Genomic DNA, 24,575 nt, shown 5'->3' with positions numbered 1-24,575 from the left:
AGCTTTCTTGGATTTAGACTCCCTTCTTCCTTGTTGATAGCATCAAGCAGGAGACACTTACAACACTTTAAACTTTTACTGAAATAAGTTGATTTTAAAGCAAATGGGACGAGATAGGAAGGGTGCTGTGAAACCATTTAATACAATTTCTCCACATTTCAAATGAAAACATTTGCTTCCTGCCACAGGAATTATATACGCACCATGTTTATCGCTACTTTCCTGATACTCCAGATGGACTTTTTTTCTGTCTTTATGACTGGGGCAAGCTTCTTCTAGACCAGCCCTCAAATCTAGAATAACCAGAATATGGATTTAACATAACCCCCGCCACCCCAACTTATTTGAAAGTGCTGAAGAGCTGGCAAGGCAGTCAACACTTGAGAGTCCAGGATCCTGGAGAGAAGGAAAATTTGCTGAAGCAAGGCCAATATTCTATAGAACTTTTACCTTGAAGGGATTTCCTGGATTGTGATGGCAGAGGAACAGGAGACTAAGCATCTGAGCAGAAGGTGCTAAGAGGCCAGAGGGCCAAGGAGAGCTTTCAGCAGAGTCAAGGGACTGAGAATGAAATGCAGGGTGGGCGAAAGTGGAGGGGCCTTGGAAACATCCCAGACTTTCAGTTAGGACCCCAGGAAAGCCGCATCCGAGGAGAGGGGGAAACTGGGAAGTAGACCCACCCTCGAAAAAGCCTGAACCACGTCACGAACCAACTCCATTTCAGGCTGACTTAAAGACATCCTGTCCTACTCTTATCTGTTTCCAGAAAGCAAAAGGGAATCCTCCCTGGGGGAATCATCAACCAGAGCCTCAACTTATCTCTAAACATTTTCATATATGTTGTCCAAAATTAAATTTTAAAATTCCTAGGTATGCTAGGGGACTATAACAAATGACCGAAAAACTAAGAGAAAAGTATTGGTAATAAAAATAGACTCAGAAGTATCTATTAATGGATGCTGGGGTTAGCAGACATTGAATTGTAAACAATTTTAATAAAATATTCATGAAAATAGGTAAAACGTAGAATTTCAGCAGATAATTTTATTCTGAAAAAGAAGTGGAAATTATGTAATTTAAAATATAATGAGCGTAATTATTATTATGTATTTTTTTTTTGAGGTGGAGTCTTGCTCTGTTATCCAGGCTTGAGTGCAGTGGCATGACCTTGGCTCACTCCAACTTCCGCCTCCTGGGTTCAAGTAAATCTTGTGCCTCAGCCTCCCAAGTAGCTGGCACTACAGGCGTGCACCACTACTCCCGGCTAATTTTTGTATTTATTTAGTAGAGACTGGGTTTCATCATGTTGGCCAGGCTAGTCTTGAATTCTGGACCTCAAGTGATCCGCCCATGGGTCTCCCAAAGTGCTGGGATTACAGGCGTGAGCCACCACACCTGGTTTGAGTATAATTAAATCAACAGATGGGTATATTAGATTAGACAGAACAGAAGAGAATGGGTGAACTTCAAAATAGTCAACGGAAGCATAGAAAGTCTATATATATGTTCATGTGTGTGTATATGTATGTGTGTATGTGTGCATATATACACAAACATACAACATATGTGTGTATATATACACAAACACAATTGTACACACATACAAAACACATGCATATATAAAATTAGAGTCCCATGAAGAGAAAATGAATCAGAAGAAACATTTGAAGTGATGGTTTATGAATTGAGATACTTAAGGAACAAGTATAATTAACACGAATTAAACCACAATTCAGCACGTCATGCTTAAACTGCTGAAAAGTAAAGACAAAGGTTTTGAAAGCAGCAGAGAAAAGAGACATGTTTCTTTCAATGGAGATAAAAGTAACACCGACAGCTGACCTTTTGACAAACGTAATAGATGTCAGAAGACAATGAAATCTTATCTTTAAAGTGCTCTAGGAAAATATCTGGCAACCAAGATTTTACCTCCAGTGAAAGTATTCTTCAAAAATTCTGGCAAAAAGAGAGACATTTTTATACAAACAATATGTGAGAGAACTTATTACCAGCAGACTTGCAGTATTTTTAAAATAAAAGGAATTTTTTAATCAGAGGGGAACTTGCTCCATGTGGAAGCACAAAAACAGGGAGAAATAAATAGTAATATAAAGTGTATATAAGTAGAAAAATACAAATTGATGCAGAATTAAAACATGACAACAATATCTCAAAGGGTACAAGGATGGTAAAAGGAGTCCAAATTTTCTGAAGCCCTTACATTATCCAGTACATGCCAAAAAATTCTACTTGATGTTAGATTCTTTAAGTTGTGAACATATATTGTAATTTCTCAGAACCCACTATAAGAATATGAAAATGAAATATAACTAATAAGTTATTAGAGCTTATTATGAAATTATAAAAAATACCCAAGTAAATTATTAGCAAAAGGTAAGAGATAAGAGGAAAACAAATTTGTCAAAGAGGAGCAACAAATACTTAGACTGGTAGATTTAAACCCCAATATGTTGTACTTGCATTAAATATAAATGGGCAAAATAATTCAAGTGAGAATAGCATTATTGGAATTGATTTTAAAAAATTAGAGCCCATACGTACACCACTTAGAAGAGACACAACCTAAACATAAGATTACAGAAAATCAGAAAGAAAAAAATGACAGAAAGAAATATGCCATGATGACACTGACCGAAAGAAAAGTAAGAAAATTCTTCTAATATGAGATGAGGTAAATGTTAAAGCAGAAGCATTTGCAGAGATATAGAGGTACATTTCATAATGATAAAGAGTCAGTATATTGGGAAGATGTAACACTTTTAAATTTGTATGTACCTAATAAGACAACCTCAAATTATTTTTTAAAAAATTTAATAAGACTAACAGGAGATATAGATATATCTACAATTATAGATACCATATCTACTATTTCAGTAACTGATACAATAAGCAGATTAATAAAACATATATAGAAGGTTTGAACAGCTAAATTCTAAAGCTTAACCTAGTTGATGTATACAGAACAAGATACTAAACAACTATAGAATTAACATTATTTTAAAGCGTTCATGGGCCATCTATTAAAACTGATTGCATGTGGGGTTGTAAAGCAAAGTCTTAACAATTGTCAAAGGACTGTAGTCATATAGAGGATGCTTTCTAACCATTGTAGAATTAAGCTAGAAATTAATGGCAAAGAATAAAAAAAAAAATCCCAAATATGTCACATTTAGCAATATACTTCTAAAAATCCACAAGTCACAAAAGGGACCCAGGAAAATTCAAAAATATTTTTGACTTGAATGATAATGATAATATATCATAGCACATATTATGGAATGCAACTATTGTCATGATTAAGAAAAAAATTTATAAAGTCTTAAATCCATACATTAGAAAAGAAGAAAGACTAAAAATCAATGATTTAAGTATCATTTTTAGAGGTTTCAAAAATAAATAGTAAAAGATATCTGAAGAGACAGAAGGAAAGAACCAAAGAAACACACAACAGAGAAAAATCCACAAAACAAAAAGTAGTTTCTTTGAAAAGATTAATAAAATTGATACAATGACTCCATGGCATGACTAACCAAGAAAAATAGAGAAAAAGGATGAAATGGACAAATTCCTAGAAAAACGCAAGTTAGCAAAGTGAAATAGAAATTGTTTTATATCCATCAATGAAATTAAACCTTTGGGATAGCCAAAAATGGGACACAGATGACATTAACCATCAATCAACATTGGAATTCATTAAAATTGGGACTCTATATTAAGAGAGTGAAGAGGCAAGCTGGAGTGTAAAAAAAAAAATTTGTAATGTGTATGTATCTCAAAAGACTCACATCCAGAATAAATAAAGATACATACGTCAATAAGAGAAAGACTAATAACCCAACTTAAACAGCGATGGAAAGACCTGAACAGGTACTATCCAGAAGTAGAATGCTACCAGCCAGTGGATGGAATGAAAGATGACCAGCTTCATTAGTCACCAGAGAAATACATATTAAAGTCTCAGTGAAATGTCACTACATACACATTGGAAAGACTACAAATTATAACAAACCAAAAAACGATAAAACCAAATGCTGGGGAAAATATATAGTAGTCAAGATCCTCAATGAGGGTTCCAGTGTAAACTGGGCTAACTACTGTGGTGGTATCAAGAAAAGTTGAATCAGCAATTTCACCTGTAGATATACCTCAACCAGAAACACGTACCTGCATTCAAAAGTGCACCAAAAGACACATTCAAGAATGCTTATTGCACCATTACCCAAATTATCCCCAAACTGGAAAAAACCCAAATGTTCACACATAGCAGAATGGAGGAGTAAACTGAAATATATTTGTACGGTAATGAACATGAATAGATTATGGTTATGTGCAACAACGTAGATGAATCTCACAAAAGTTAGTCACAAGAGTCCACACTGTGATTATTTACATAAAGATAGAAATAGGAAAATATTAGTTTATAGTGAAAGAAGTCAGGGGAGGAGCTGTTTTATGGAGCAGGTGATGGGACTAGCAGGAACTCAAGGAAGCTTTTGAGTTGCTGATCATATTCTATGCCTTGATTTGGGTTTTGTGTTTGATTCATTGAGAATTAAATCACTCAGGATTTGTGTACTTTTTCACACAAAAGTTACATGTTTATTAAAAAGAAGTTGATAAATCTTGAATAAGCCATATTAACTGCAATTTAGAAAGGCATTTTGAAAAGTTTCAATAAAACAAGTGAGGAATTACAGACTACTAATTTGGAGTGATATTATGGGTACTTTGAAAAATGTTTTCAGCTATTTAGAATGTGAGAGAAAATGCAGATAAAGACTTAATGACTTGTACATGAATGTTCATAGCAGCATTATTCACAATAGTCAAAAAGTGAAACTGCCTAAATGGCCCTCAGTGGATGACTGGATAAAATGTGGCATAACCATGTAATGGAGTATATTCAGCCACACAAAGAAACGAAGTACTGGGACAAGCTAACACATGGGTAGACCTTGAAGACGTGATGCTAAGTGAAAGAAGCCAGTCACAAAGGACCACGTATTGCATGATTCCATTCACATGAAATGTCCTGAATAAACAAATCCATAGAGGCTGACAGTAGATTAGTGGCTGTCAGCGTGGGGGAATGGGCAATGGGGAGACTGCTCATGGGTTTGGGTTTCTTTCTGGACAATGAAAATCTTCTAAAATTAGATAGTAGTGATAATTATACAACTCTGTGAATATAATGAAAACCAATGAATTGTACACTTTAAAAGTGTGGACTGTGGAAGACAGTGTGGCAATTCCTCAAGGATCTAGAACTAGAAATACCATTTGATCCGGCAACCCCATTACTGGGTATATACCCAAAGGATTATAAATCATTCTATGATAAAGACACATGCACACATGTTTATTGCAGCACTATTCACAACAGCAAGGACTTTGGACCAACCCAAATGCCCATCATTGATAGACTGGGAAAAGAACATGTGGTACATCCATACCATGGAATACTATGCAGCCATAGAAAAGAATGAGTTCATGTCCTTTGCAGGGACATGAGTGAAGTTGGAAATCATCATTCTCAGCAAACTAACACAGGGACAGAAAACCAAACACCACATTTTCTCATTCATAAGTGAGAGCCGAACAATGGGAACACATGGTCACAGGAAGGGGAACGTCACACACCGGGACCTGTCAGGAAGTAGGGGGCTAGGGGAGGGATAGCAGGGGGTGGGGGGATGGGGAGGGATAGCATTAGGAGAAATACCTAACGTAGATGACAGGTTGATGGGTCAGCAAACCACCATGGCACATGTATACCTATGTCACAAAAGTGCACATTCTGCACATGCACGCCGGAACTTCAAGTATAATAATAATAAAAAACCTACTCCAACTGCGTATTAGGCATGAAAAACTAACCTTGAGGACCACCGAACTGTAAAACTGCTTCCAAAAGGTAATGGTAGGATCTTATTACTTGAGTCACTGACAACCAAATAAATTATAAGGAGTATGTGGGTGAGGAAAAAAAAAGCGTGAACTTTACATCATGTGAGTTACATTTCAATAAAGCTGTTATTAAAAACCTTTAATGGACTATAAGCAAAAGTGATAAAGCTAAAAAACGAAATAAATAGGTATCCTGACATCATTCTGCCTGAGATAATTTATTAAGAGGAAAAGGTAAATTCCCAACATAAGAAATAAAATGGTTTCTTGATTGTTTCATAAAGCCATTAATGAAGAAGAATGAATCATAGTAAATACACTGGAAAAAGATTTAAATTCTTGCTGATTTGACCTGCCATGCTCACACCAATAAAGATAACATAAAACTCATAATATGCCCCAAACGAGGATGTGGATGACAACCTAGTTGTTATGTCTCATTGATTTAAACATCAGTTATTACACAAGAACACTGGAAATTGCACAGCTCAGGGGTGTCCAATCTTTTGGCTTCCCTGTGCCATATTGGAAAAAGAACTGTCTTGGGCTACATATAAAATACACTAACATGATAGCTGATGAGCTAAAAAAAAGTCCAAAAACCAAGTCCTGAAATTTGATGATAATCCTCAAAATGTGCACAAGTTTTCCAATAATAAAATGTGTTGTGAAAGCAAAAAAAAAAAAGTTTCTAAACTCTTGATGACACAGAGAAAATCTCTATCAACCCTGCTAGAAGAAAGCCTATACCTTTTGTTCTTATATTCCTATGATAATGATCTTACATAATTGTTACACGAAGTGACCACAGAGTTGGCAGCCAGATATGGAGGAGAAAAATGATTACAGGCTGTATTAGGCAGTTAATTAATATAACTTTTTATTAAAATGCTAATACTATCTGGGCACAGTGACTCATGCCTGTAATCCCAGCACTTTGAGAGGGTAAGGTGGGTGGATTGCTTGAGCCCAGGAGGTCAAGACCAGCCTGAGCAACATGATAGAACCTCATTTCTACAACAACAGCAAAAAAAATACAAAATTTAACCAGACATGGTGGTATGTGCCTGAAGTCCCAGGTACTCAGGAGGCTGAGGCAGGAGGATTGATTGAGTCCAGGAGGTCGAGGCTGCAGTGAGCCCTGACTGTGATTGTGCCACTGCACTTTAGTCTGGGCGACACAATGAAAACCTGTCTCAAAAGAGAAATAATGCTAATACCCCAAAGGAAAATAAGACACTTGAGATATCATGTATTCTTTAAGACTCTACACTGACTTTTAGAAACTGGAGCCTGCACCCTGGCATTCATTTGATAACCTGATGTGAATTTCTGCCGGTGGCTCAGTTGCAGCTCGACAGCCCCTAACTCCTGCCATTTGCCTTTATCCCTTTGTAAAAACTGGAACATTTACCCATCTCTCATTTTCCAGCTGGAGAACAAGATCATACAAATTTTATGTCATTTTTATTATAGGTATGATAATGTTATAGCTCAAACACCAAAATATTTACCTTAGAAAGAACCCACTGAATTGCCAAAAAATCCTAAATTATTAAATCTAAATGAGCAATTGCCATTTTAAGGCACAACTGGAAAATGACATTTGAAATTTTGTTTTTTAAAAGTCTTATAATCATTTGCAAACACATTCTTTAAAAATTAATAGGGAGTTTATTAATCCCAATGACCTGAGATTTACATGAAAACATGTTATTCAATCGGTATTTGTTGGGCACCAGCCATGTTTTAGGCACAAATCAGAAATCTTAAAAAAAACAACAACAAAACTTGAGAGACAAGAATGAAAAAGTCTCAAATGGGGTTGCTGAAGTTTTCATCTCTATTTTAAAGTCTGGGTTTGAAAAGTTTAATTAGATTTCCTAAAATCATTTCCAAATCCCTTATGCAGGAAGTTCAAAACTAACATTTAGTTGAAGTCACATGTACAAGCGATTACGAAAACTTACAGAAAACTCTCCACAGAGAAAAACTAGTGTTTCCAACCTAAATCTGCATGAACGTCAATGACTGAAAATTGATTTCATGTATCAGCAGCAATTTTAAGTACAATCTTGGTTCATCACATCCAGTGACACTGTTCTGAAGTGAACATTATCTTCAGGAAGCATTCAGCAAATGCTCTATTATTGGATACCCGCCGGGATACAACAGAGAACAGCAGAGATGCGGCCCTAGCTTCTAAGCAAGTGTATAGTCACTGTAAATGAACACAAGAGGACTAAACGAATGAGCTTACTTTGCAACAAGAATTTACTTTTTAAAGCAACCTTTAAAGCATCTCCTTCCTTAAACAAACACTATAAATGCAACGTGCCAACTGAAGACAGTTATAGTTATTTCTCAGTCTCCCTTACAGGGAAGGAAGGCTAAGGAGATGCAAGCAGAAGTCACTTGGTCTTCTGGGGAAGCTTTTCAAGTGACATTTACTCAGGTGGCAGATCTTCATTCTCCTCATTCCCTGCTTCTTTCTTCCTGTTATTGGATGTTATAGCTGGTGCTGCAGTGACCCTACTGTACCATGAGGCAGCCATGAGGGAGGCAGAGTAGAAAGCTAAGGGGAACCTGGGAAATTGACATCATGACATCACCAAACTGGCCTGGTCTGTCCACCTGCAAACTTTTTTGTTTGAAGCAGGGTCTCATTCTGTTACCCAGGCTGGAGAGCAGTGGTATGATTACGATTCACTGCAGCCTTCACCTCCCGGGATCAAGTGATCCTCCTACCTCAGCCTCCCAGGTAGCTGGGACCACAGGCACATGACACCATGCCTGGATAATTTTTGTATTTTTTTTTTTTTGTAGTCACAGGGTTTCACCATGTTTCCCAGGTTGGCCTTGAACTCCTGGGCTCAAGCAATCTTCCACCTTTCAAAGCGCTGGGATTACATACATGAGCCTCCTCGCCCAGCCTTCACTTCCAAACTTTTAAGTGAGAGAAACTATACCTCCATCTTGTTCAACAGTGTTATTTCTAGTCTTTATTATCTGTGATCAATCATAACTCCTCTTTTATATAGATTTTAAAAATAGATAAAAAGATCTATCTCTCTGGAGATGGAAAGTCATGTAAAATAGAATTTTAAAACCCCATATATTCCCAATAACCATGTATTCTTATGAACTTCAAAATGTCCTAGATACAAAGAAATTTACAAGGGACTACATCTTAGAGAGCTTTCTAGACATCTTCAATTCCAAATGATCACCATTTCTATTCTGGAATGACAACCTTGATCTTCATCTCTAAAATTTGTTTCAACTTCAAGATCGTAAGCCCCATGTTTCCTCTCTGTTTCTAGGGCATCCTGTTTTTCTGCCTCTTCCATATCCTAGAGGCCACTACATCTGAGCTGGTCCTCGCCAGGAGCTCTCCTCTCCCCAGCAGGTTTCTCTTGGCCTCATCCCCAGTCCTGATCTCATAGTGATGCATTTTACAGAGTCTGCCACCTCTCCTGCAGAACTGCTTCTCCCCTAGAACTCTAGGGTTCTGACCACATATTCTGAAGTGCTTGGGCAGATTCACAGATCACTTAAAAGGAAAGAGCAGCCTTTCAACATGGAGGGGAGGTGGCCCTTTGGATTAGAATGTCATTTGGCCTCTGACATTTTGGAAACATCATGGTCACCATAGTATCTTTCTTATCACAAGATTGTTCTTCATCACTGCCTTCTTTCCACCATCCTCATCAGCAGGGTCATCACCACCATCCTCATCTCTACACTTCAGAGAATAATGAGTGACAGGCACTATCCAGGTGCTTTTAGTCATCAGCTCATTCACAAGGACCTAATGAGGGAGACTCTGCAATCAGCCCGTTAACAGGTGAAGAGACTGGGAGGTAGAGGAGTTACCATGCTCACACCACATGGCTGGTCAGTGGGATGTGAACCCAGTTCTGGCTCCAGTGCCCCCTCCTTACTTTCCCATCACACCACCTCCAGTAGTGTCGCTACCCAAAGGATACGAATCCCTTTCAACAACAAAGAACATCAGCCTTTCAGGAGCATGTTAGAAAGTTTAACCATGAATTCATCAAACACTGGACAAAGACTCCTTTGGGACATTTAACATCCAAATGAGGGTCTAGTGTACTTGTTATCGCTTCTTCTCATCTGATTACTTATCTCTCTTTATGAGTTTAGATATCAGCTCTGCTCTTTGGGATTCTCAAGCTCGTGGTCTAATGCCCATTTGAAGACATTTTTTGTGCTTTTGCCAATATTCACAGGTGGATACATTTTCCTTATGCTACTCAGTGTCTCTTTTTTCAAATTTTATTTTTTAAGATTGACAGATAACATTGTATGCTTTTAGTGTCTCCAATATGATATTTTGAAATCAATATTATATTGCAGAATGGTAGCTAACCTAACCTTTACAGTCCATGTTAAATTGTTCCTTAGATTCAGTGACATTAAAAACAATAGTCTCTCATTCATAGTGTTTGGTCCACAAATGAGCACACATTTCTTTTTTTCCTAAGTCACAGGAGCCAAATTCAGGGTGGCATTAAAGTAACTAATTTCACATAGTTGGTAACACGGATTTATCTTCAGATTTTGGGTCGAGGTTATCCTATTTTTGTTCTCATTGTTACGTTTATATTGAATATTACAACATGCTTTGAGTTTTTATTTTGAAATAGGTTGAAAAGAAATTCTAAAGATAAACAAAAATACCCCAATGAACATTCTATGAAACACCAGCTCAATAAGCCATATGAGACAGTCTAGAAAAAAAATGCCCCCAGGCCAAAAAGTCTGAGAAACCCTACAGACCATACCTAACCCTGTTAGAGAAACACAAAGCATTTTAAAGTTAATAAAGAAACCATTTAACGTAATCCATTCAGTGTTTCCCACATCTATCTGACCCTGAAGTATATGTTTTTAATTCTCAACCCCACCCCAGTGGTGTAATATGTGGGACTAATTTCTTGGAACTGAATTAGAATTGTTTGGAACTAATTAGAAATGGTGTTCTTGAAATGCCAGTTTGGAACCATGGAAATAGTGAGCAGTCTGTATTAGCAGCTAGAGGAACACTGTTATGGGAAGTCAGAGAATGGAGCAGATCAAGCTCCCATGGACCTTGCTGTTTTGAGGTTGGAATCCTGAGTGCCCAAGACACCGCAGGGAGAAAGGCGGACGTCTACCTCCTCAGTGAGCCATGCGGGGCTGCTGATACGATGCGGTTCTGTGTCCCCAGCCGAATCTCATGTTGAATTATAATTCCCAGTCTTGTAGTTGAGGCCTGGTGGAAGGTGACTGGGTCATGCGGATGGTTTCTAATGCTTTAGCACCATCCCCCAGTGCTATCTCATGATAAAATTCTCATGAGATCTGGACGGATAGCATTAGGAAAAATACCTAATGTAGATGACGGGGTGATGGATGCAGCAAACCACCATGGCATGTGTATACATATGTAACAAACCTGCATGTTCTTCACATGTACCCCAGAACTGAAAGTGTAATAATAATAATAATAATAATAATAAAGTGTGTGGCACCTTCCCCTTTGCTCTCTCTCTCTCCCCCACTCCTCCATGTGAAAGTGTGCCTGCTTCCTCCTTTGCCTTCTGCCATGATTGAATGTTTCCTGAAACCTCCCCAGCCATGCTCCCTCTACAGCCTGCAGAATCATGAGCCAATTAAACCTCTTTTCTTTGTAAATTACCCAGTATCAGGTAGTTCTTTATAGCAGTGTGAGAATGAACTAATACAGAGCCACTGGGGAGCTGGGGGGTTGAGAGGATCCATCTGTCCCAAGCCACCCAGGGTAGCCTTGAGATTCCTCCAGAGAGGGGTGGGGCAACTGCAGGTCCATATATAGGTCTTTCCTCTTAACACCCTAGAGGCTGTAAGCATTGATGGCAGATGAGGAAAGCACAGTATCACAGTTAGGAGTGCAGCTTTTGAGTCACAGGAACTTGGTTCACTTCCCATTTCTGCCACTTTCTCTGTCCATGACCTTGTGGCTTGTTCTCTAGATTCTCTGAGCTTCACAGTAAGTTAATTTGTAAAATGGTAAAGCCAAGTTCACACAGTCAAATGAGGAAACAGATCTCAGGTGGAGACACCATGGTGAATGCGGTAAAGACTGCAAAAGTCAGGGGCCATTGTACCTATTCCATAGACTTCACTTGGTCAGGAAGAAGGACATCAAATCCACACCCTGGCCCTGGCCCCTAAAGAAGCCATAATCTTAGCACATTTCCATCAGATGCATAGTGCAAATGGCTTCCTGATTTGGGTACAAATTCAGCAACTGAATGTGATCTCAGGTACTCAGCCCTTCCCCAAACATCGCTCCCTTGGAATAATGGGAAACCACAACCATGATCCATAATCATAAAAGCACAGGGGCTGAGAGTAAATAATGGCTCTCCTAGACGAGCTAACTTGGTTGTTATTTATAAGCTCCTGGGCCACATTGTTATTGACTAGGAAATCTGCTTTACCTCCTTGCTGCTGTTCTGTCTGGCCTCTCAATCTGCACTTGCTGGAAAAAAATAGTTATTGTTATGCTAAAATCACAATGGGACTGTCATAACTCAGTGCTAAATAACACCAATAAAACTATGAAAATGGCACTTGGGCATTAAAAGTTATTTTCTTATGGACTTTAACAAGATTCAGTGCTTTTATTCTCACTGTGCTCTGGTATTTTAGCTTCACACACATACACAAAATAAAAATGTGAGAAGGAATTCCAGCCAAACACCATCCTCTCTCCCACAAAGGAGTATTTTGATGTTGACATAGGAGCCAGCAGGAGCTGTGGTACACAAATTCACATCAATCAGTAATGGTAGCTGTGCCCACAATGGTGGTGTCTGGCACAGGGGTTTACCTCTTTCTTGGTGAATTTTGGTGAGTGATCATTTTTGTCATCAATCATGATCGTGGCTGTGGCTGTGCCCGTTAATCCAACATCCAGTCCGGCCATATCTTGAGCCTCGATGATCAATTCATATTTGGGATTTTCCAGAGTCTACAAAACACAAGCACAAAAAAAGAATATGACACCTAGATTTGGGTTGCTGCTTTGGAAGGGTGGCAAGTGTGTTGCTGGAGCTGTCTCCCCCTCCTCCTCCATCTAGGGCAGGCATCTTTAAGCAGTGATAACATTTTTACCTATTATGTATAAATGTGCCTTTGGAATTTCTCCAATATAAGACAGTCACTATTCAAAGACTGGAGTGTTCCATGGGGACAGAATATATTAAATTTCCTGTCCTTATTTAGGGAGACATTTGATATACTACAGAATGCTCCATTTCCTGGGTTTGGGTATACATTGTACTTCAATGTTCACATCCATATCTGTTATTTCAGAGATCTCAGGAGGCTGATCTGAAAATGAGGCTACCTTTGATGATGAGCTTAGAACAAAGACAGCAGCTTTAGGAACTCACATTTACTGAATACTCTGATGAGGCAGGAAGGCATTGCATTGCTGCACTTTACAGAAATCCTTGTTAGTCTTTTCAACAAGCAGCTCAACCTGTAATTATCGTTCCCATTTTACAGATGGGGAAAAAAATCCGCTAAGGTTTAGACTCACTTATATCACACTTCTTTCATGTCTTTTTTGTTGCACAGGCTGTTACATTTGGAAGATGCATTTAATCCAATGATTTGATAAATGTAACCCAAGCAATACTGCATATTCTCTCTTTACATACATGTTTTTCACCTGAATATTTGACAAAGATTTGGCGATCATGTTTATATCGTCAAGACAACTAACCGAATAGCCCTGATCCTAAGATGAAGAGTGCAGTCATTGGTAAATAACAGCCCCTACATTTAAACCGTCTTTGGTAGTAGATTTCTGCTTATCTTTGTCAATGAGCATACCATTCATCTGGTAAGGCACCAGCCCACATTTCCTTTGTGGACCTATTCTTTACTTCTTCTCTGCTCAAGTGGTTTGGGTTGGGATTGCCTTTCTCTGCCTCCTACCCATTGAACTTTTGGAATGAGCCCTAATTAGGAGAAGCCAATCAGTGGATTCCATTCCAGTGGTATAATGTTAAGTCCAGGCTGTATGTCTGACAGTTAGGTGAAGGAATTTCTGTTTCCCTGTGGTGTGGACCTGGTAGCATTTAGTCGGGGAGGCTAGAGGAGTTATCTCATGACCACAGGAGGGGATGTGCAGGAGAAGCCCCCACGTCCAAGAACAAAGGCAATGTCCTAAGAGAAATATACTTGAATCTCAGAGAAGAAACGGTTCTCCTAGTGGTTATACTGGAGCCACTTCATCATGCCACTCCTGAAGCCAGCCCTGCCTGTGACCTTTCAGGTAATGAAGGCCATAATTTGCCTTATTTGCTTAACCCACTTTGGATAGATTTCTTAATCACTCACACAGAGAGTCCGAGTTGAACCACCTTCAGTAACAAAAGGAATAGTTGTTTACAATCACGTAAATAGTCCTTACCAGTACGACAGCTTCAAAAACAGTTGGTTATACTGACCAATAATTAAGAAATACCACAGGGAGCAAAGAACCAAAAACCAAGGGAGAATGTCTCATTTTCTTCTAAGTCGTGGGTTTACATGGTGAATTTCAACAGCTCAATGCTAGCTCTCCCAAAAACTTTAAAGTATTTTGAAGCGTTGTTAGCTGTCTGCTCATGGGGACACATTTCATCAGCTGTTCCTTTAGCTTCTGAGCGTCTTCCCAGCTACTATTTTAAGGAGTACTAGTTCCGCTGGGTGGTTTGTTAAGGCCCTCCACTGAAATTCACAGTGATGAATGGGAAGTTGGTGTGCTCCTTTGACAGCTCGACACTTCATGGTTTGGTTTCAGTTCTAGCTCCATCAGGATCGAAGGTCACAAAGTTCTCTGATTGCTGAGTCCAAGTGGAATTGACAAAGTACCCAATTCCGGTTCTGGCTGGGTCAGTTGGCATTGCTCGGTGAAGGTGCTTGAGGTGTCATCTGCCCTGGTTCTGCCTGGTTCAAGAATTCTGGTAATTGCTCCTGGCTGGTTTAGTTGACACTTCTCGGTACACACGTTTGAAATCCCATCCATTCACAAGCTGAAGCTAGAAAACTTGAGCCCAGTGGAAGTGGCTTTCTGCTTATAATCATTGACAAGCTGGATTGGATGTACTGCTGGCCATAATTTCTGCAGCTGGACCATATGAAACCAGTAAATTGGCCACCTTTAAAATCCTTCCCAAGTGTCTCTGAACATGTTAATCACTACCCTGAACATCACAGGACTAATTTCTTATATAACACTTTCACTTTTGTCATAACACGTCACACTTATTTTTTAAAGCACATGATCATTGACATAAAAATTATGTGGATTTTCTCCCCAATATTGAAGATATGGTAAATATATTATTTTTCCCATATAATATCATTTACCAACATAATTCCTAGATGTTATTTTAAAGGTTGCATAAAATATAATCATATGTATGTTTTATGATCTACTCATCTTCTATTACTAGGCCTTTTGGTTATTTGCAGTTTCCAAAATATTGACAATTTAAAATAACACTGCAATTAGCATCTTTATTCACGAAGGCTTATATATATTTTGGCCACTTTTATTTTTATTTTTTATTTTGTTTTTGAATGATAGATCCCAAGATGTGGAACTTCTAGGATAAAGAATATGAATGTTTTAAGGTTTTTTATTCATATTTCAATATTTTTATCCAAGAGGATGTTACTTTTTCACCAGTCCTATGAGAATGTTTAGTTTTTGATCTCAGACAGGGCTGGTCTCTAAAGGACAGCTCCTGACATTGCCAAGGGAAGCAAACTGGGAGACCAGGGTGACTCTATGACAGCGACATGCCGAGGAGATAAAGTCCTCATTCATAGCATTCATGCTTCTCCAACTTGCAGTACATATTGCTCTGGGGACCTGCTACGGGACTGCCTCAAGCACTAACCATAGCGGGCGTCTGCTGCTTTGCTGTCCTACATCTTCTCCCTCTTGTTCTGGAACCTATGCTATCATTCCCTTGGGCATCACTCCTTCCCCATCCTCAGTACAGGCGGAGTTCAGACGGGGCTGACCCCACTCCCGATTTAGGGATGGTCATGTGGTTCAGGCCTGGCCAATTAGGGCTTTCCATTCCCATCACCATGCGATGAACACATAACCTAAGTTAGTCCACCCCGAGACTGAAATTCAATTCCAGGACATAGTTCTTTAGTTCTTTTAGAATTCTTAGGGAAGAGAAGTTCTCTTTGTGTTAAACCTGGAAGTGGTTAAGGCATCAATCTAGAGCTAGTGGTAGCCGCTTGTAACCACATAAAGAAAGTCAACCTGAGAAGGAAGGTAACACAGACTAAGAGGCAGAGATGGAGTTAGTTGTTGTTGTTAACATCTGAGCCCCTTAATGGTCATCCTTGAAGCCAGGATTTACTCCTCAGATTTTGTGAATTCTATGAGCTAATACATTTTGGCTTTTCTTAAAACACTTGATTCAGATGTTCTGTAAGTAGGAATAAGGGAGTTTTGACTAATATTGCAACGTTGTTATAACACTATGATCAATTATCTTACTAGTGAGAAAGCACAGGAGCTATCACATCATACAATAGCATCAAGATAGGTTCTTCACAACAGTATCCCAATCGTTTTATGAATACATCATTTTCCCTTTTAACAGTTTCCCCTAAACAGAAACTTTTTTTTTTGCTCAGGGAAAGTTACCATAATTCTTTATTAAAAAAACATTTATTTATTTTGAGACAGGGTCTCACTCTGTCACCAGGCTGAAGTGCAGTGATGTGATCATGGTTCACTGCAGCCTCAACTTTCCTGGCTCAAGCAATCCTCCCACTTCAGCCTCCTGAGTAGCTGGGACAATAATCACATGCCACCATGCCCAGCTAATTCTTGTATTTTTTGTAGAGATGGGGTTTCTACAAAATTTTGGTTGGTGGAAGTGAAGGACACATTGGCATAACTCTCTTAAACAAATTGTATAAATAATTTTAGAAAACAAACTTGTCAATTTCCATCTCCTGAAGTAAATAAAACTTTGCAGCTATAATGAAAAATACATCGATTAACCTAGTAGAGAATCAATTAGACTATTAAGTAGATAAATCGCAAAGTTTGGGAAGAGGTTTCAAAAGTCTACATTTTCAGGCAAACTTAAGGCTAACCTCAAAAATATTTTCATTGCTGAAGTAATATCCAATTATTGTAAGCAACATAAAAGTGATACAGTCATTTCAAAGACCACTCCTCCACCCTTGCCCAACCCCACCTCTGAGAGGTAAATATTGATAGTTATCTCCTCTTTCCTACACAAGTAGACACATACACACATACACTTTAAATACCCACATATTTAATAGACACATTTATATACACACATATTTCATCAAAGTAATACTGTTTACATAGCATTACAATTTGTTTTACCATAAAACTTTAATCTCAGCCTTACAGAACTATTCATTTTAATGGCTGTATAATAGTCCATTGTAAAGATCCACTATAATTTATCTAATCAATCCCTAATGGATAAACATTTGGGTTGCTTCCAAGTTTCTACATTTTTTTTTTTTTTTTTGAGACAGGGTCTCACTCTGTCACCCAGGTTGGAATGCAGTGACACGATCACAGCTCACTGCAGCGTCAACCTCCCAGGATTAAGGGATCCTGCCAACTTAGTATCCCAAGTAGCTAGGACCGCAGGTGTACACCACCACACCTTGCTAGTTTTTGTATTTTTGTAGAGACAGGGTCTCCCTGTATTGCCCAGGCTGGTCTTAAACTCCTGGGCTCAAATGATCCTCCCCAAGTACTGGTATTATAGGTATGAGCCATCATGTCCTGCCCAGGTTTTCATTTTTAAAAGCAATTTTAATATAAAAATTTCACTGGCCTGTTATGATTTGGGGATTTTTCTGTAATGAACATTATTGCTATCACAAGGAGAACAGTAACAAAATCCCCAAAATGAATAATAAAAGAAACCTTTGGAATGCAAAAGACCCAGTTTGCACTTAAAAATTAGAGAAAATGCCACATGAAATCCTTTGCTCTTATACGATCAGAATACTGTCCGCTTGCCTCTGACCTACTTCCCGATCCTGGGAGCCTTTTCCAGAAAATCACCCCCTAATTTTCTAGCTCTCAGAGTCACTCTTACTTGAAATATACACGTATATTTTTAATTCTGTATCCTTGCTGGCCACTCTGCATTTGCGACTCTGCTGGAAGAGATTCTCTTTAGGTTGGGTATCCAGCCCACAGATGCCCCATTCTCCAGGAGGAAACACTGATGCAGAGAAAAGGACCCCAGTGGCTATGCATCATGCTTGTCTCCCTCACCCAGAACTGACCAATTCACAGGTAACTCCCTCATTCAAGCTGGGACAACTGGATTCTGAAAACAGGAAATGTGGGACTGAGAGTCATGAAGACAGAATGTAGGGTAAACCCTCTTGCGTTTCTCCATGTATCTCCTAGGACTAACAGAGGGATTTTTGCCTTGAATGTAACTTACCACCCTAGTGCTTCTCTCTGCCCGTGAGGAAGGCACCCTGCCTCTTCACTTGTCCAGCTTCCCCTTCACTTGTCCAACTGCCCCATCATTAGGTGAGTGAACTGATCAGTGAGAAGGGGTCCCCCTTATCAAGGTCAACCCCATTCTCAAGATCAAGTTTTATTCTCCCTGGGCCTCACCTGATTCTGTGTTTCTCTGGTTCAAGGCTCAGAGGAAAGATGAGTGTAATCAACTTCAGCTCCAAACAGCTTTTGAGCTGAGTTTTGCAAAAGGTGCTGCTCTGCCAGGAAGAAGCAGCTTGGGTGCTAAGGACTGGGATCTTTGCTGGCCCCTGACTTCAATGCTTTCCTTGATTCTGTAACTTATTCAAGTGTCTACTCAAGAGCTTCTTTTAGGTACCAAAACCAGCCAGAATGAGTGTTAGTTGCTTGCAAGCAAAGGAACTTGTGGTGAAAAATATGCTGTGTGTTCACCAAATCCTGTTTCCTTGGATTCCAGGGGCATATGGCTACACTGTGCAGCCCCGGTGTCCTTGCAGTAATATGGACTTGTGTGGCTGACTGCAGTCAGTGGAATGTGAGCACAAGTTAGGTACTTGGTGTGGTCCTTAAACCTCCCATGTAACGTTTCACACTTTCTATTTCCCTAAAAGGAAGGAACCTGGATCTCCAAATTATGGAAGGAGCAAAGCCCTATTGCTCACCTGCTTTAAACTATGAAGTTAGCAAGACATAAGCCTTTTTTTTTTTTTGAGATGGAGTTTTGCTCATGTTGCCAGGTTGGATGGAGTGCAATGGTGCAATCTTGGCTCACTACAACCTCTGCCTCCTGGGTTCAAGTGATTCTCCTGCCTCAACCTCCCAAGTAGCTAGGATTATAGGCATGCACTACCATGCCTGGCTGATTTTGTATTTTTAGTAGAGACAGTGCTTCTCCATGTTCTTCAGGTTGGTCTAGAACTCCTGAACTCAGATGATCCGCCCACCTTGGCCTCTCAAAGTGCCGGGATTACAGGCATAAGCCACTATGCCTGGCCCCGACATAAGCCATTTTTTAGGTTTAAGGGCTGTTTATGACAGTGCTTAGCTTACCTTGTCTAATATGAAGGCTCTGTTTCCCATTCTGCTTTATTTTGAATGCCCATTTACTATCTCCCTAAGTAGATGACAAAATTTTCAAGGGCAAGGACCATGCCTTTGGCCACAACACCTAGCCGGTACTCAGCACACAAGGTGGGCGATTTACTTTCATTATTGATAATCATGATATATTACTGTTTCCCCAAACTAAATTATATCTCAAAGGTCTGAGCATATCAGTGGCATTTCCAAAGCACAGTCATTTATTCTCAGGGAGTGACTTATACTTTGGGGAACTCTAGCTCAAGGAGATAGAATTTTATTTTGAGGAAGAAATGCACTGTGTCAAAACTGGAAAAATTAAATTGGCTCCTCTGATTTTATTTGAAGCTATCTGATCTGTAAGACATATCTAGGAGAGTCAAGCTGCTCTCCTGGTTCGAGTTCTGCAGTCATGCATTTCTATTGCATTTGCTATCTCCTCCTGGGTGTCGACTAGCTACCAGCAAATATATATCCTAGAAACCAAAGCAAGATGGTATGTCTGCTAGAAAAAGCCTCGAGTGAATCTCCGCAGACACAGGCCAGGTTCACTGACCACATTGATTTGAAAACCAAACATTTCATCTTGAGAAAAGAATCAAGCCATGTCATTAAATCTGGCACTTAATCAATCACCGGACCCTCAATGTTTTACATAGCTACGATGACTTCCATATAAGTATGCATTTAACGGAACATTTATCACTAATAACAAGCATAATGGTAGCTGTGGGGGGAAAATCAGTGAACAGATGTGACATGGAAAATGGTTTTCCCATTAACCCGCACCGTACCCCCTCTCTCTCTTGCCTCGTCTTGAACTTCACTCTACATCCCTCCTACCAGTCTGTCCAGACTGAATTTCTTTCCACTGTACCCCACTTGTTTCATTTTGAACTTTTTGCCTCTACTTCTTGCTCCAGGTGACTTCCTGCTCCTTTGCTGATGGTCATTATTCACAGCACAGAAGCTCCATGAAGGCAGGAACCTTCGTGCACAACAGGATGTTTGACATTTAAGAAGGAGGCAATCAATATGTGATCAATTATTATTACCCTGGCTCCATGACTCATTAGCTGAGTGATCCCAGCCAAGTTACTTATGTTCTCATTGCCTCCATTTCCTCATCCGTAAAGTGCGGGAGAATAATTCTTACAGGATAAGTGAGAATTAAAAGGGGTAAAGTGCTACATACAGAGCCTGGCATACATAAATGCTCAAGAGATGCTACCGCTATTATTTAGTAAATCCTTGGGAAGTGTTTTGAAGATGTAGCAGAAAACTTGAGGGTGGCCTTCAGGAAGAGCCAAAAGCAACTGCCAGCAATGCTGCCAGCAGCCACTGAGCGAACCTGGAAGTGGAGCCTTCCTTAGACAAATCTTCCAGTGAGACAGCAGATTCTGAACACGTTGGTTGTAGCTCTGTGAGCGCTCATCAGGCAGAGAATACAGCTAAGAAATGCCCAGATTCCTGAGCAGAGAAACTGTCTTGTATCAAGTCACTATGTTTTGAGATAATTTTTAATGCAGCAATAGACACTGAGTACTATGGCATCACAGTGCTTGCTTATTGATTACTAATTTGGTGGCTATCTTGACAATCTGAGCTTCATGAGATCAGGGGCCTTGTTTAAAGTTTTATCTCTCAGCTACTAATTCACTGCCTGGGACATCATAGCTATGTAACAATTAGTCATATTATGTAAGACATAATTAGCCCATTATTACATAAATATGATTATATATTATTGCATAGTCTTGATTGCAACCATTACATAACAATTATATAACATGTCTTATATACTGGATGTTTATATACTAATATATAAATATAAAATTATATATAATACATAAAAAATAATGAAGGAGGCCGGGCGCGGTGGCTCAAGCCTGTAATCCCAGCACTTTGGGAGGCCGAGGTGGGTGGATCACAAGGTCAAGAGACCGAGACCATCCTGGTCAACATGGTGAAACCCCGTCTCTACTAAAAATACAAAAAATTAGCTGGGCATAGAGGCGCATGCCTGTAATCCCAGCTACTCAGGAGGCTGAGGCAGGAGAATTGCCTGAACCCAGGAGGCGGAGGTTGCGGTGAGCCGAGATCGCGCCATTGCACTCCAGCCTGGGTAACAAGAGCGAAACTCCGTCTCAAAAAAAAAAAAATGAAGGCTTGTATACCTGTAACTGTTTAAGAATAGATTCTCCAGATTTGTACTGTTGTCAATTTTGGAGGTTTAGCTACGCCTACCATGGCTGATTTCAAGCTACCCAGATGATTTCACTCCAAAAGCACTTAGTTGGAAACAGAGACACCAGTTGGCCATTGTGAGCCAGTGAAAATGGGCTCTGGCCCATACATTCTGCTTTAGGAGTCAAAGAAAGGAGTAAAAAGGCATTTTTGTCAACAAATCCCTTTGTAGCCTAATATTTAAGGTATCATTAATGAAAAACATTCACATGGCCTACATAGCAAAGATGGAATGGAATTCATTCATTCATTTCCTCTTTAGCTTTGCCCTGATCAGCTGGAGATCCCAAGTGACCTTGTAATATGGAGCCTAAACAGGGACCACATTCTTCCCCAGCCTGGCTGCACCTGACACCTGGTCTATAAATATTGCAAGAGATTGGTGAAAACACTATCTGAAGCAGAACGAGTTGTTGTCTGTCTGGAGTTTGATTTAACTACTCTGGCCACATAACACTGGGAATAGGTAGTCCATAAATCCAGCAGGAACCACTTACACATCATAAAATGTGCCTTATTCCCACTGCAGAGGTCGAGTGGTGTTCTTCCATACTCCCAGGCAGGAGGGTGAGCCTGGTGTTCTTCCATTCTCCCAGGCAGGAGGGTGAGCCTGGTTTGACTGGTGTTTGTCTTTAGGCCTCTTTTCACCTTGCCTCTCAGTATGAATGTGAACATTCACGTTCTTGGCTGTCACCTGCTGTTTTTTTTTTCCCCCATTCCTGGCTGGGGCCTGGTGGGCAAGGAGAAGGCAACACTCATTTCCCCAGATTTATTGCCTGCAACAAAGCTGGCAGGGGTGGAGGAGCAGCAGGGGAAATAAACACTGTCTCTTAGACATACGCGGCTGGAATCACCTAAATGATAGATTTGAGGTTGAGGGACACCAAAATCAAATAAAACATTTCCAGGCAACGTGTGCATCTTCTGCTGCTCCTGATGAGTTACAGTAAATAAACTGCCAATGGCGTTCCTAGCATACCTGGAAAAGGCATCTCCTGTAGGCTCAAGGTGGCAAATACTTGACATTCAGTGCGAGTCCACTGAAACATTTATTTAGTGTCTACTAGGCTCAAGTAACTGCCAGGATGTGATGAATGACACAGAGCCTGCTTTTGGTGCATTTCTGGTCCAGAGAGATGAACAAAAAGCAAGTCTGTAAGGTCAGATGAGATGAGTGTTATCAGAATGGTCTTGTAACCAATTAAGGTCTCTGCGTGAAGGGGGTCAGAATGTGGGGTGCTCAGGGAAGCTCTGTGGAGCTTATTTAATTCATCAAACATTGATTGAGCACTTATTGTGTAGTAGGAATTGTGCTGGATGATGTAAATAACAGGAATCAGGAATCAAGTCCCGTGGGAGAGACCAACACCCAGATGATCTCAGCACAATGAGATGGGGTAAGCACAGAGTTCTGTGGAATTACGAAGGAGAGGCCAATTGACCTAGACATCATAGGTGGAAAGGTGGAGGCTGGAAGAGATTAAGGAGTGCTTCCTGCGGGAGGGAATATCCTACCACAGAATTAGAGATGGGGTCCTGGACTGAAAGTCAAATTCTATGGAAGAAGGTGGGAAACCTTTAATCCTAAAACTCTATGAAATGTAGTCACTGAATAGGAAAGGAAGGCTGATTCTGGTTCTGTTCTGGATACGAAGGGGACAAGAAAAAGCATGCTCTGGACCTTCAAGGAAGTCACAGCTTGGGTGAAGATAAGATACATAGGTGGCTCCCCAGGGCAGCAGGGAGCTTGTGCTAAGTGGGTTGTGTACTCACGGGGAGTGCTTCGGTGGCTTTTCAGTGGCTTCAGATTTATGTAAGACTAGCTGGGCTTTGAAGGAAGGGTGTGAGGGGTGAGAATTCGGAGAAGAAAGAAGAGCCTGGGAATAAGAGTGGAGGTGTCAGGATGAGACAGGGCAAACAGCGTGCTTGTGGGCTGGAGAGACACAAGTTCTTGAAAGTATCTTAGAGGCCTTCTAGTCCTGCCCTACCTTCAAGGAACTCAGAGTGAGAGGAAACAGAGGGAATCCCAAGAGCACATGGCTGGTTAGGAGCTGAACTGACAGGCTAATCTAGATTCAGACAAGGAAGATCTAACTTTGAAGTAAAATAAAATGTAATTAAGATGTTCTTTCTCTCATGGTTTCTATATTTTCACAACCTACTGTTTGCCATATTAGCTTTTGTTTTCTCAACTTTTTACAGCAGGTGTCTAAGACACAGAGTCAGAGGCAGTGCTTCTTGAAAGGGCTTGTGCCAGCATCTTCCGGTGGGTGTGCTAAAACACAGACTGACAGCCCACCTGTGGCATTTGTGGTTCAGAAGGTCTAGGGCAGGGCCACACCATTTAAATTTCTCACACGTTTCTTGGATATGCTGATGTCATCAATCTAGGGACACACTTTGGTTAGCATTGCTCTGAATGAACGTATGACTAAATGCAGGTCAAGATGTACCCTTATATGTTTTTCTTTAAAATTCATCCATTCATGATGCAATTTAAGTGAAAAATGAAAATCATGGTTTTCCAAAAGTTCTCTGACTGTGAAACTTCCTTTTTTATCTCCCTTTCTAGAAAAAGAAGACTCTCTCTAAGGCACCAAACAGCACCACGGTTGCCTCTCTCGCCTGCTTTCAATCTTGTTACACACGTCTCCACTGGATTCTCTCCCACATCCTCCGTGGGCCAATATGAGAACTTATCTTCCCTACCACCTGGCCCTTCTTCCTGGAGGAATCATCTTCCAGCGGG

General features: G+C 40.0%; 1 protein-coding gene across 1 annotated transcript in view; it reads right to left on the bottom strand.

The window, feature by feature from the left end:
- Window positions 1–24,575, bottom strand: part of CDH13 (cadherin 13) — a 1,193,479-nt gene that overhangs the window by 184,256 nt on the left and 984,648 nt on the right. The window contains exon 8 of the mRNA XM_012466155.2: window positions 12,809–12,949. Within this exon, the coding sequence (XP_012321578.1) occupies window positions 12,809–12,949 (141 nt within the window). The remainder of the gene's footprint in view (window positions 1–12,808; window positions 12,950–24,575) is intronic.

The sequence above is a fragment of the Aotus nancymaae genome, unplaced genomic scaffold (assembly GCF_030222135.1).
Source record: "Aotus nancymaae isolate 86718 unplaced genomic scaffold, 86718_ANA_hifiasm-v0.15.2.pri h1tg000030l, whole genome shotgun sequence".
Lineage (NCBI taxonomy): Eukaryota > Metazoa > Chordata > Mammalia > Primates > Aotidae > Aotus > Aotus nancymaae.
Note: the sequence above shows the minus strand (reverse complement) of the source record. Positions and strands in the feature narration are given on the sequence as shown.